This window comes from Narcine bancroftii, chromosome 1 (assembly GCF_036971445.1).
Source record: "Narcine bancroftii isolate sNarBan1 chromosome 1, sNarBan1.hap1, whole genome shotgun sequence".
In the NCBI taxonomy this organism is placed as follows: Eukaryota; Metazoa; Chordata; class Chondrichthyes; order Torpediniformes; family Narcinidae; genus Narcine; species Narcine bancroftii.
The window spans coordinates 436,519,262-436,533,494 of NC_091469.1; the positions used below are offsets into that span (position 1 = coordinate 436,519,262).

At 39.5% G+C, this 14,233-nt stretch overlaps 1 protein-coding gene across 2 annotated transcripts in view; it reads right to left on the bottom strand.

Annotated features, from left to right (window-relative positions):
- Positions 1-14,233, bottom strand: part of mindy3 (MINDY lysine 48 deubiquitinase 3) — a 133,751-nt gene that overhangs the window by 52,847 nt on the left and 66,671 nt on the right. For both annotated transcript variants that reach the window (XM_069914332.1, XM_069914333.1), the window contains exon 11: positions 13,070-13,142. In XM_069914332.1, coding sequence (XP_069770433.1) covers positions 13,070-13,142 — 73 coding nt within the window. The remainder of the gene's footprint in view (positions 1-13,069; positions 13,143-14,233) is intronic.

Sequence of the window (14,233 nt, forward strand, 5' to 3'; positions counted from 1 at the left end):
GCCCAAAATTATCCAACAATAATGCTTTAACTTGATAACAAGAAAAAAAAGTATTTGAAGATATTTCATATTTCTCTTTCATTCTTTGAAACAAAATAAAATATCCTGCTTCATAACAATCTTCTACCAATTTAATTCCTTTCTGTCCCATAACTTCAAAAGTTGATTATTAAATGCAAAAGGAAAAAGCTCATTTTGAAACAGGAGTTTTATCTGAAATTTTATCTTCAGTACCTATAATTTCATTCTTCTTAGTCCACAATTCCATTAAATGTTTCAACACAGGCAAATTATAATTATTTAATAAATGAGAATGACATCTATAAATAAACTGATCCATCCTGTTTTTGTCAATCTGAGATAATTCATAATTAGCCCATATCAAAGGTTTATCAACTTCAAACATCCTGTTAATAAATTTCAACTGTGCCAATTCATAATTCTGAAAATTAGGAAGTTGTAACCCTCCTAATGCATACTTCCAAGTTAATTTCTGTAATGACACCCTTACCATTTTACCTTTCCACAAAAATCTCCTCACCAAAGCATTCAGATCTTTGAAAAACTTATTGAGGAATCTTACAAGGGATAGATTGAAAAACATATTGAATTTGGGGAAAGATATGGGAGGATAGTATGACTAAAATTGTAAGGTATAGATTGGTTCATTATAATTTTCTTCATCAGTTATAATCAACTCTGGAGAAACTAAGGAAATATGTTTATTTCTGATTAAGGTTTCAGATGTCATAACATTCTACTTGGTTATGTGAGATGGAGAGAACTTTTTGGTATAGAATTAAGGAACTTTTAGAAGCTATTTTCAAATGTAAAATTTCACTTGATGCTTTGGTATTTTTATTGGACTATATTAAGAAATTGAGCTTGGAGTTAAAATTGAATAAATTTCAATTTGCTTTTTTGAGATTAGCTTTAGCTGTGGCTAGGAAATGTTTGGCAATTATTTGGAAAAATGAGACTAATTTGAGCATTCAACGATGGCATTTGGAAATTAGATCCTGTATTCCGTTGGAAAAGATAACAATTTACATAATAATTATTCTTTTTTTGTTAAAACATGGAGCCCGTATATGGAATATATGGGGTTGAATCATTAATTTTTTCCCCACACACTGGTGGTGGTGCCCCAAACCATGGCAAATAACTGAAGAGTGTTATGTTAATTGAGCTCCTCTTTTTGCTTTCTCTTTTTTTCTTCTTTGGGGTAGTTAGAGAGGGGTTTGGGGGGTGGGGTAGGTTAGGGGGTTGTAAGGGGTAAAATGTTACGTACTTGTTTGTATTTTTATTGTATGATTTATTATAATTAAATTTAAAAAAATTAAAAATCCCTTGGGACCATGGGCATTGTAAATTCTATAAATACTTCTCCAATTGTAAATAAAAAGGTTTGTTGTTTGGATTAGGGAAACACCAGTCATTTTTCTCTGGATCTAACGAGGTGGAAGCTTGTTTTCCACACAACACATACACTGCACAAACATTCAGCACATTTACAACATTTTGGGGATGAGGTGACAGAGACAGTTACAATGGATCCGCTGCAGGCTGTCCTCAAGCAGCAGCAGAAAAACTTTGAAGACATAAAAGCAAGGCTAATTGACCAGCTGGCAGTGAAAATGTCCGTTTGGACTCCAGCTATTGTAGAAGGTGAGCCTGAAGTTAATTCAAATTCGGCAGATGCTTTAATGAGCTCTATCACTGAGTTCTCATTTGACCCAGAGTCAAGAACATTTGAAACTTGGTTTAAAAACAATGAAGACTTATTTGCAGTTGACTTTTCCAAGTTCAATGATGCATGAAAAATTAGGCTGTTGCTGTGGAAGTTAGACACTAGAGAACATGAGCGCTACAGGAACTTCATTCTGCCAAAGCTTCCCCATGAGCTCAACTTCAAGGAAATACTTAACTTCTTGGTAGAAATATTTTGTGAGCAAACTTCACTGTTCAACATTCGATATCAATGGCTCAAAATGAGTAAGATACCGAAGACTGAGTCACATACACGGGTATGGTGAATCGACAGCATTTTAAACTCCTTATGCTGACTGAAGACCAGTTTAAGTGTCTCGTCTTTGTGGCAGTGACACACCAAGATGCTGACCTCAGAACACGCTTGGTAGCAAAGATTGAGCAGGAGTCAGATACAACTCTTCAAAGATTAACAGCCAAATACCAACACTTAATTAATCTGAAACACGACAGCAAAATAATGGAACCAGCACACTCATCTTCAAACGGATGTGTCCAGACAGTCAATTCAGCAGACCCTGCTACACAAAACAAAATTGTGACCTGCCTAGCCAAACCACCCAGTGCTTGTTGGAACTAAAATGAGTGGCACTATGCTCGTGACTTTCAAGGTGGCTAACGCCAAAAGCAGGAAATATGTGGAAGTGCACTTTAACAGCATCCCAGTCTGATATTACCCTAATATCAAAGAAAATGTGGAAACTGATTGGCCAGCCAGAGGTGTCTCCAAACGAAAACACAGCATAGAAAACTTCTGGTGTGGGGGGGGGTGAAATTCTGGAGTTGTTAGGTTCAGTGACTGTTCCATTAGCTTAAAAGGCACAGAAGAAAATGGAACACGTCATCTGGTGAAATGTCCTATCTTCGAACTCAAGGGTCTCAACTGGATCGAAAGGTTGAACCTTCTGGACCAGCGACTCAACAATAAGTGGCACATACCCCAAAAACAGTATATACCCCACAGATGTTTGTGGCGCAGCTAAAGCCATGCAACGGTATTTTCCGAAGGTGCACTGTCTTCTGAAACTGACCTGTCCCATACACATACTACAAGAAGTGGAGCATGAATGAGAATGGTTGCAACATGAAGGAGTAATTGAACAGGTCAGCTACTCATCATGGGCTGCATCTATCATGGTGGTGAAAAAAATTGAATGGCTCCATACATCTGTGTGCTGATTTCTCAAATGGTCTGAATGCAGCATTGGACACCCATCAATACCCACTGCCATGGTCTGATAACCTCTTTGCTAAACTGAATGGTGGCAAATACTTGGCAAAGATCAATTTAGCAGAGGCTTATCTACAAGTGGAGGTTGATGATGAATCCAAGGAATTGCTAACTATCAACATGCACTGTGGACTGTTCTGATCCACATGTCATTTGAAGTGCAGACTGCTCCAGCTATCTTCCAACAGATCATAGACACAATGCTGAAAGATGTTCGAGGAGTTGCATTGGACCTAGATGACATCCTGGTAATGGGAACACATGCTTGGGAATTGTCTGATTGTCTTGATTGCCTTCTGTCCTGCATTAAAGACTATGGTTTTCGAGTGCATCCAGAAAAATACACATTATTTATAGAAATCAGAGAAATATCTTGGTTTCATCATTGAAGAATATGGACAATGACCAGATCCACAAAACAATGACACTATCAAGCACATGACTGAACACAAAGATGTGACCATGCTATGTTCATTCCTGCATCTTATCAGTCACTACAACTCATTTTTGCCGTGTAGTGCACATTTAAAGAATCAAAGACTTATTGATCCGAACCAAGGCTTTTATTAACAAAAGACTGGAGCGTATCACATATAGGTCGACCAGTCCAGAATGATCTGGGTCTGGCTAGGAGCAACCCTTTAAGATCTGCCAGTAGGCATGGCTATGCTCTCAGCCAATCACAGCCATCCTATACTACAAAATATACATCTATACATCAGTGATAGAATCCATACTATCACATTTACCTCTTCTTTGAGAACTGACCCTGGGGTGAATGGAGGGTCTGTAAAAAAAAAGCGAGAGAAAAAGACTGGTGGGAGGTTAGGGGCTGTAGCGGTCGGGGGGCCTGGTCATTTTGCGTGACCGCCGTGGTGCTGGGATTGGGGCTGCTGGAGTTGTGTTACTGGCAGGATCATTGGGTGCATACACCACCTCGCTCAATTTCCCAATGGCATGGTCAGCAGGCTGGCCCGAGTTGTTGCCACTGCCGCTGGTTGGGTGGTGCTGATCCCTCTGTTCTGGCATGTGACCGGGGAAAAGGATTTGGAGGTGGTTGGGTTGGGAGCAGTGCCAAGTCCGATCTGGCTTGGGCTAGGTCCCTTACTGAGACCGTGTCCTCCTGGCCGTCTGGGTACTCAATGTATGCATAATGCAGGTTCACATGGAGTGGTGTCACCCAGTCAACCAGAGGGTCGTTCTTTAAGTACCGGATGTGGTGTCGCAGGAGGACAGGTCCAGGAACCGTGAGCCACGCCGGCGTGGTTGTTCCCAATTCAGATTTCCTCGGGAAAGAGAGCATTCTTTCATGGGGAGTGGCGTTTGTCATGATCCATAGGAGGGAGCGGATGGAATGTAGGACGCTAGTGAGTACGTCTTGCCAGCGAGCGGCGGGGAGGCCTTTGGACTGGAGGGAAAGCGTGACTGCTTTCCAGATGGTGGCATTCTCTCTTTCAATCTGCTCATTACCGCGTGCGTTATAGCTGATGGTCCTGCTCGAAGCAATACCACGCTCCAGGAAGTACTGCCGCAGCTCAGCGCTCATAAACGAGGACCCCCGGTCACTGTGGATGTAACTGGGGTACCTGAAGATGGCAAAGATGCTGTGCAAGGCCTCTATGACTGAGGAGGCGTTCATGTCTGAGCAGGGCACAGTGAAAGGGAAGCGAAAATACTCGTCGATCACCGTAAGAATGTAGGTGTTACAGTTGGTTGACGGTAGGGGCCCCTTGAAGTCCACGCTTAGACGTTCAAATGGCCGGGTGGTTTTGAAGGCGTGGGTGTTCTCCAGACGGAAGAAGTGGGGCTTGCACTCAGCGCACACCGGTCATGCTCGGGTCATGAAGCGAATCTCCTCGACCATGTAGGGCAGGTTGCGGGCCTTACCGAAGTGCGCAAACCTAGTGACTCCCCAGATGACAGAGCTCTTCGTGGAGTTTCTGCAGACTCTCCAGTTGTATGTTGGCACAAGTCCCCCTGGAGAGCGAGCCTGGTGGGTTGTTGAGCTTACTAGGCCGGTACAGTATGTAAGCTTTGGTTCAGATCAACAAGTCTTTGATTCTTTCGATGTGCACTACAATTTTATTAACAAAAGACTGGAGCGTATCACATGTAGGTCAACCAGTCCAGAATGATCTGGGTCTGGCTATGAGCAACCCTTTAAGAGCTGCCAGTAGGCATGGCTATGCTCTCAGACAATCACAGCCATCCTATACTACAATATACACATATATATACATCAGTGATAGAATCCGTACTATCACATGCCAGAGATGCAAACTCTGTGATCCACTCAACAAGCTCTTTACCATGGGTAGCAAATGGAAATGGACATTAAAATGTCAAGAGTTGTTCAATCAAGTTGATGCGAAACTTGAATCCTATTTTGACACACTACGATCCAAACTTGGAGATTGCCATGTCTTCAGATGCATCATGTTGGGGTGGGTGCATTCATTTCTCACATATTCCCAGATAGGAATCAAAAGGCCAGAGCACTTGCAACAGACTCTCTAACAGCAGCAAAACACAACTATGGACAAATTGAAAAGGAAGCTCTAGCATACATTTTTGCGGTGAAGAGGTTCCATAAAATGTTCTATAGATAGCAATTCACTCTTCTGACAGATCACAAACTGCTTCTAGCAGTAATTGGTTCAAAGAAAAGAATTCCAATTTACATGGCAAACCATCTGCAAAAATGCGCAACCATGCTACTTGGTTATGACTTCAAATTTAAATACCTGTCAACTACAAATATCGGACAAGCTGATGCATTGTCAAGTCTCATTAGTGAATAGGAAACAGAGCTGGAAGATATTTTTGTCTGTAGTGGCAGAGGTCAATCAGGTATTCAAAGATGCTATTAACTCTCTGCCAGTCACAGCAGATAGAGACGGACAAGCAACGAGCAAAGACTGCCTCCTATAAGATAATACGTTATCATTATTCAGGGTGGCCAAAAACTTTTCCATAAATGGAACTCCAGCCATTCTTCAAAAGAGGAGAATCACTGGCAATCACTAATGGCTGTCTTTTGTTTGCAGAAAGGATTGTGATTCCAAAAACTCTGCCATCTACAATCCTCAAACAATTTCACAGTGGACGAATCAAGGGCAAGCACTTGCACGAAGCTATGTTTATTGGCCTCTGATGGATGACCAGATTGAACAACTGACATGATTATCTCTCCGATGTTTTTCGGCTGCGAAATTTCCTGTTAAGACAAATCTAAATTCCTGGCCTCAATCAAATGGGCCATGGAATTGTCTTCATATTGACTATGCCGGACCAATTAATGGGGAGTACTACCTAATCATAGTGGACACGTACTGCAAATGGCCGCAGATCAAAGTAGCACGACCAACTGCATCGGCTACAATCATGGAACTGAAGTCCACATTCAACCGCTTTGGTTCTCCGGTAACATTAATTTCAGACATTGGGACACAATTCACTGCAGCCGGCTTCAATTTTTTTTTTTTTTTTTTTTGCAAACAATATGGCATCATGCATATTCACTCGCCTTCATATCACCTAAGTCCAATGGTCAAGCAAGACCATTTTGTGGATATGTTCAAATGAGCTCTGAACAAAACCAAGGGGGTGAGTCCAACAGAGGAGATCCTGCAGACATTCTTGTTAAATTACAGGATCACTCAAAACCCACGAACTCCAGGTGGCACTTCTGCTGAAAACCTCTTTGGTAAGAAAATATGAGCACCATATGATGTCATATTTCTGGTCCGAGAAATTATGATATAGATCATGGATACTAAGAAAGCACATTTCATGATGGTCAACATGTGTTGGTGCAGAAATACAGAGATAAGTCAGATATATGGCAGCTGGGAAGAATCATAAAAATTGGAGATGTCCTCTACCATGTACAAGTTGGACCAGAAGACCAGACATGCCAACCAGTTGCGACCAAAAGCATGCAACCTTGCTGAAACAACACCTGCATAACTCGGCCTGGATGCCCTGGTGGACATGTGAACTTCAGAAACCATGGAGCCGCCAATCACACTCATCACACTCCACACACTTCTATTAATCACTTAATCATATCCTTTTGTACTGATTTGTATTAGAAGTTCACCCGCTTTACTTTGAGGATAATGGACATTCAAGAGTCCTTACTTTTATTGTCCTTGGGAATTTACTAGTGTTTGTGTCTTCTGCATTTTCTGTACTCAAATCTTACTTTTCTCTTGAATAGCTTTTGCTTTGGTCTCTGCATTGCTTGCCATATTAATTGAAGTACTCCCCAACAGTATGAACAAACAATCGCCCGAGAACATTGATCCCAGCACTACACAGGTCCAGTTTGTATTGGTCCCACCCCGTCCAGAATCATATACCTTTTGTGACAGATTATGTTGTGTTTGTTTTGTACATAGATTATGTTTTTTCGGAGATAAATTGAGGCAGGTTTTTTGTGTAGGTCACATACAAATACTTTAAAACAGATTTTATTTAAAATACAGGAGCTTTGCTAATGCTAGACATGTCGGCCTCAGAACCTTTGCAAAATATTTGGAGAGTGCCCAAGAGACTTCATTAATGGATTGTTGTTCAGAAAAAGGCAATGGATGAAAGAACTTGTCAGAGCCACACACACATTGTCTGGAGGGGAACTTGCTGTTCTAAGAGAGTCACGTGGTTTTGCAAGCAGAGAGAGTATAACAGGCTTTCTCTCAGAGAGAGAAAGACACGGAGATCAGTTCTGCAGTTTTACAGTCAGCAGCAGCAGCTGGGACTGGAACAGGACAAACTGGCAAGCTTGTGGAAAACCACATTTGGAAGGCATATTGTGACTCCTTAATTCAGCCTGGTCAAAGCCCTTGTGGTTCATGCAAGAAGAGGACTGGTTGGCTGATGTTTCACTTGAAATAAGGGAAACAAAAAGGAACTCTGTGGTGACATGAAAGAAAGGGGTTATCATCTGGAGAACCCTGAGGTGGGAAGTTTCGTTGGCAAGACTCTGAAGTAGCTAATTTAAAAAAAGAATCAGTTGTCGGTGTCCAGCGTACAACCAATCTCTCTCTGAAAACCAAAAGGAACCTTCCTGAGTGGTAACCATTTACCTTTCAAACACCAAAGCCTGGTGAACTTTATAAATGTTAAATTCTGAGTACAGAATAAGAATTCCCTGTAACCAGTGAACTTGGAGGAATGAGAAGTGAGATTGACTGTGAATCAAAGAACGTTTCTGATCTTACACACACATTACATACACGTGCGCTTAGAATTAGAAGAGGGTTAAGTAAGTCAGTAGTGATAAGTTAAAATGTGATTCTGTTTTCATGTTTAAAGATAATTAAAAGCAACTTTTGTTTAAGTAACCATTTGTCTTGGTGAATATCTATTGCTGCTGGGTTTTGGGGTCCTCTGGGCTTGTAACATTATGAAAAGGCCATTACAAGTAATTTATTTTCTGTTGGGCAAACAAAGAATGTGAATCTGACTCAGTTGTAAACTGAGTTGTAAATTTTAAACATTTTTAGAATTTTGTAGTTATTAATATCTAGTGGATATCCCAACTTGTGCTTTCACTCTTATCTTTCTGCATATTCAGTACCACTGGACATCAATCCAAAGGGATGTTGTAATATTGCTTCCCAATATTCTCTGCGACGGCACCAGAAAATAACAAGGCATCCCACAATAGTGTCTAGCTTTTAGCTGATGCATTTTTTCCATCTGATCTTTATTCTGATACCTTCATTACAATCTAAGAAAACAACCACTTATTAAACACACAGGATACAATTTTTATCCAATCTGTCAGAGACAAAAATTATACTGTTGCATACTATAACATGCCTTCTTGTATCAATTTGTTTTGTCTTTATCTCCATTGCTGTGCAGAAGAGGACCATAAAATGTGATCATGCATTAGGGTTATTTCAAGTACTCGCTTCGTTTTTACGATCAGGTTTGATTTCAAAGCAACGATCACCACTTTCATTTTCCAAGCTATCAAACCATGGTGAAATTTCCCCATGAACAGCATTCCTCACTTCACTCTCAATGACTCAGCCTATCCTAAGGACTTTGCAATTCTTCTTGTACTCAGCGTCAACTTATGCTTCTCACAATCGCTGCTGCTCATCCTCCTTCTTCTGCTTCCCATGTTGCTGATTTAAAAAAATACTCTTCCATCCCAGAATCCCCCCCTCTCCAGTAATGACAGCCACAAAGCACGTTTCCCCATCAATCATTCTTCCTTGCTTCAAAATCTTTGCCTTTCTTTCAGAAACAGACTTTTCATAACCCCTCTGCTGGGTGTTCTACCAGGATATAATTATTTAATTTCTGCAAACGAGATACCGTAATGTTAAGTGTGCACGCATTCCAAAGATCATAGCTATTAAATGAGTTGTTCAAAAGAATGCAAGTTAATTACTTGAAGAAAAAATCATTCACAGCATTGAAACAGAGCAAGGAATATGTAGCAAAAACCTAGATGTAAAAACAATGCTGGAGAAACTTTTCCATACCTTGATGAAGAACTCAAGCCGAAAACATTGGTTATGTTTTAAAAAAAAAATCTTTGCTATACAAAGGACGCTGCTTGACTGCTGAGTTTGTCCAGCATTGTTTTTTTTTAAAACTTCAACCACAATGTCTGCAGACTTTAATGTTTTACTTCCAAAAACCTAGGTGTCCCCTTTGGATTGATGTCCAATGGTACTGAATATGCAGAAAGATAAGAGTGAAAGCACAAGTTGGGATATCCACTAGATATTAATAACTACAAAATTCTAAAAATGTTTAGAATTTACAACTTAGTTTACAACTGAGTCAGATTCACATTCTTTGTTTGCCCAACAGAAAATAAATACCATTACTTGTAACCAAACCCTCACCAACTGTGAATATCTCTACTTCCTTACAACATAATGCCATTTTAGCCTGAGAGATCCATGCTTGACTAATTTGAATGGTTCCTTTACCCATTTAACTTCTCTAGCACTTTTGTCTAGTGCACTTTGCAAATCATACATCTTTAGAGGATGTCTAAGACTGTGAGCAAAATAAATGGAAGAGAAATGGAAAATATGCTCAGGAAGCTAGCAAGTACAAAAGAGACTCGTACCAGTGTCGAGTATAGGAAATTGCATGAGTCATAACAGTGAACGTATGGAGGATTTTCTAAACAAGAATGAAAGTTTTGAATTCAAAAGAGAACAGGAGGCTAATAAAGATTAATAACAAGATGACAAGCACACTGAACTGTTTTTAATCAAGAAATTTCCATAACAACTGTAATTGGAACTGCAAGCATACCACACACTCAATAACTAGTCCAATTGTCTGGTTAGAAAATTTCACTTATAAGGAGCAATGGGGGTTGATTTCTTTGAATAGAGAAAACACAGCTGAAATGTTCAAAATTGAGGTTCAGGCAGTGTGTACACAAAGGAACTATTTCCCTATACAGTAAGAACAATGGCTTTCGAGAAAAACAGGTAGGATTAAAAGAAAAATTATTGATTTGTGCCTTGCAATGCAACCCCAGTCCCAAATCCATCACGAGAGGCAAAATCTTGTCACATCAATGAGCCATAAAATATTAGGTCATTGATTGATAATCAGGAATTGGAAATAATCTTAATATTTTCTTCTTGGTTACAATGGCTTTTATATGATTTAATGCTTGACAAGTGCTTGAAATGATAGCAACTAAAGAATTTAGAATCAAAAAATTCTGTAATCAGCATGTATGTAGCCCCTTTTACACCTGGATCCACTAAATCGGCCATTCAGTGTCCTGAGATAGTAATGGCATTTTTGTTGTTCACACTTGACCACTCTTAATTGGGACACTGCATGCGTTAACACTTGAAAAGAACCATCCCCGGGGATAGGGCTGTTCTACCTTCCACCAATGATGTCTTGACGCATCGAGTGATGGTGGACCTGCCCTAAATCCTGATTAATGTATCATGATCTTGTATATGAACAAAATTACCGTAAATATTCTGTGTAATGTGTTCCATGTATAATGCGATTTCCCCCCCCCCCCCCCATTTTTGAGGGGAAGGGGGAAAAATTTTACACCCGTGTATAATACGACCCTGACCTGCCTAAATCGCACTGCTGTCTCTCATAACCCCCACTTCCCTCACCTGCCCGCGTCCCGCTGCCGGACGCCGCCCGCGTCCCGCTGCCGGACACCACCCATGTCGCGCTGCCCGCGTTGTGCTGGTGACCACCGGCCACCTGCTTCGCGCTGCCAACCACTGCTCGCCCACTTGCCCTGACAGCTGCCCAAGTCGTGCTGCTGACTACCGCTCGCCCACCTGGCTGCCTGAGTCACGTTGCCGTCTCTCCGCCTGAGTCGTGAGTTTCAGAAATAATTTTTAAAAATTTTACTCTCGTCTATAATGTGATCCCCTATTTTTTTCACATTATACTTGAATATTTATGGTAATCATGCCTAATTATAACATAATTAAGCTTTATGTACAGCACAATATGAGCCTTTCAGTCCGTAGTTGTGCTGACACCTTTATAAAGGGACAATGGGAAAGTGCTAGCAATAAATAGCAATAGTGGACAATTTTGAAACAGTTTGGGAAAGTTGGTAGTGCTATCACGCACAATTTATAAATACCGTGGGAAAAAGCGATGCTGGGCGTGCCCTCTCAGAATGCACAGAGCACACGTGGAGGGGTTTCTCTGTGGCACGGCATTCAGGTCTGCCATCACTTTTTCCCTCAGTCTTTATAATTTGTGTGCTATAATAATACCAACTTTCCAACACTGTTTAAAAATTGTCCGCAATTGCTATTGATTTCCTCTCTCCCCCGCTGCAACTTTCCCATTGCAAAATTTATACTTTAATTTTTTCTTCCTTCACGTTCCTGCACTCATGGGTCATTTCTGTCCTTGAATGAAATTGTCCATTCTACACTTGCCTGATTGCACTGCCGGCATCTGCAAGAGCTGGGGATTCCACTTGGGGTGAGGCAGTCTATCCCTGGCGTGAGATGATGTCATCTCATGCTGGCTTTGAGACTATTTTCATTCCACACTAGACCCTTTTCAAGCCGATTGGCTGTTAATTCCTGGGACCACTTGCAAGTGTGAAAGGGGCTAGAGAAAGATATGCTTGTTCAGTTTAGGTTCTTTGGTTGGATGATCAAGAATACTTTAACCATAAAAATGTTTGAATATATTGATCAAATTGTGCTCCTTTCAACAATAGTCCAATAGTTAATATACGCAACTTCCTTGAACGTTGTTCAACTTGCTCATTTTTAAATGCTGCATCTGCATTTTCCACTAAGCTGCTGCAAAGATGAAGTTATATGCTCTAGCCAATGTACCCTATATTTCTAAGCCTCAATGCCAACTCTGCCACAATTTTGAAGTCAGGAACAAGTTCCTAAAGAGATACACGTATCCAGCACCAAACGCAATTTGAAGAATTTTCTTCATTATTCAGTACTCAAAATATTGTAGAGTTTCAAAAACGAACCAAGATCTCAATCTTATAAAACAAATGAAATATAATTTTTCAGATGAAATATATATTTAATTATGAAAATCTGGGCAATATCTTTATTATAGCTATGTTGCACAGTTGATTCCTAAGCCTTCATCAGTAAGGCATACCATAAAAAAATTCCAGTTTCTTCATTGTCAAGTTATTTGTGTTTATGAACAATCAAAACAACCCAAAAATAGCTCTTACATTTTTCAATCTACTGTCTTATCATATTTTAGCTGCTGCCATATTGTCAATATCAGTATTAAGCAATTAAATTGGTAATCGTATGAGCTTACTTGGCAGGAAGATGACTGAATACCCAATTAATTTCATAAAAGTTTTAATCAATTTACATTTACATTATAAATAGCTCAAGGTACATTATTGAAGAAGTGATGCGCTGGAAAATGCATCTTTACTGATCCAATTCCAATATTTACAATTTTAAATTAGCTTATTATTATGATAGTTAGCCTGAGTATATACAAATCTGATTGGAGCAGATTACAATACAAAGATTGTAACAAGTGGAAAACTATGATCTATAATCAAAACTAGATTACCTTCAGGATCATATGTTTGGAATACTCTTCTAGCTTGTTCCCAAGGAGATTCTGGAGCAACTAAGGACATTTCCTGCAACAAAAAAAAGGTACCCCGTGTCTCAAAATATTATTTTTAGGCTCTTTTAAAGAATAACTATAGTTTTGCATAGAAATTTGCTGTGCTTGAAATAATTTAAGCACCTTGAAACATTTCATTATGTTAACAACAAATATAAATGAAGTGCAACATAAAGTACGTACTTTTCTGCGTGCAATAAATGGCACTCGTTCATGCCTAAAATTGGACTCTATTCTAAATGCAGCTCAACTCTTTCTCCTATATGGTATCTTTATTTTTAAAACTCATGCTTTCTTTCAACTTTATCAAAAGATTAGTAATGCAAGAGGAGCTTCCAAAGAGTCCAAAAACACGAATGCCCAGGCCTGAAATTCCTACAAATTTAATTCAGAAAAATAAAAGTGAATTTATACATCAAATGAAAGCTTACAGTCCAAACTCATTTCATCAAATTCTCATGTCAGACACAAGAGAATAGAAGAATCAACTTCTTCACTCACTTTTAGTTGATAGATACACCAAAGGCACCTTTCAGAACAAATCATCCCCACCCATACTCCAGAACTAGCATAAAGTTCATTTGCAGACATTTTGCAGAGTCTTAAAAAGAAAATGGTTAACATTTAACTAAAATATTAAAAAGAATGTTCAGCTACTTCAAATTTTTATTTAAGCGAGGTACATACCACGAGTTGAAGAGTTAAAAACAAAAATAAATGAACTAACGGAAAGCATATATTTTTTCTTTGGCTTCCCAAACTGACAATATCTGTAAATCACTGGAACACTACTTCTACAATCAAATTTAAAGAATTTTGACGATTATTTCCTGTGTTTATTGAGACAATTTGAATTTGGCATTAGGCACACATTTATAAGCGATACATTTCCAAGCTTCTGTCCACTAGAATAAAAGCCATGTACAGATTCAGTCTCTGCCAAATAGAAATATTTGTCATTTACTGGAGCCACTTACAATCATAAAGCTATTCTGAGGCAAACATTACAACTTGGGAAGAATGCCCATGTTCTTCACTGTACTTCAAACTATATATATACCAATGAAATCTAAATTTTCAGTGAAAACCTTAAACATGTACTTG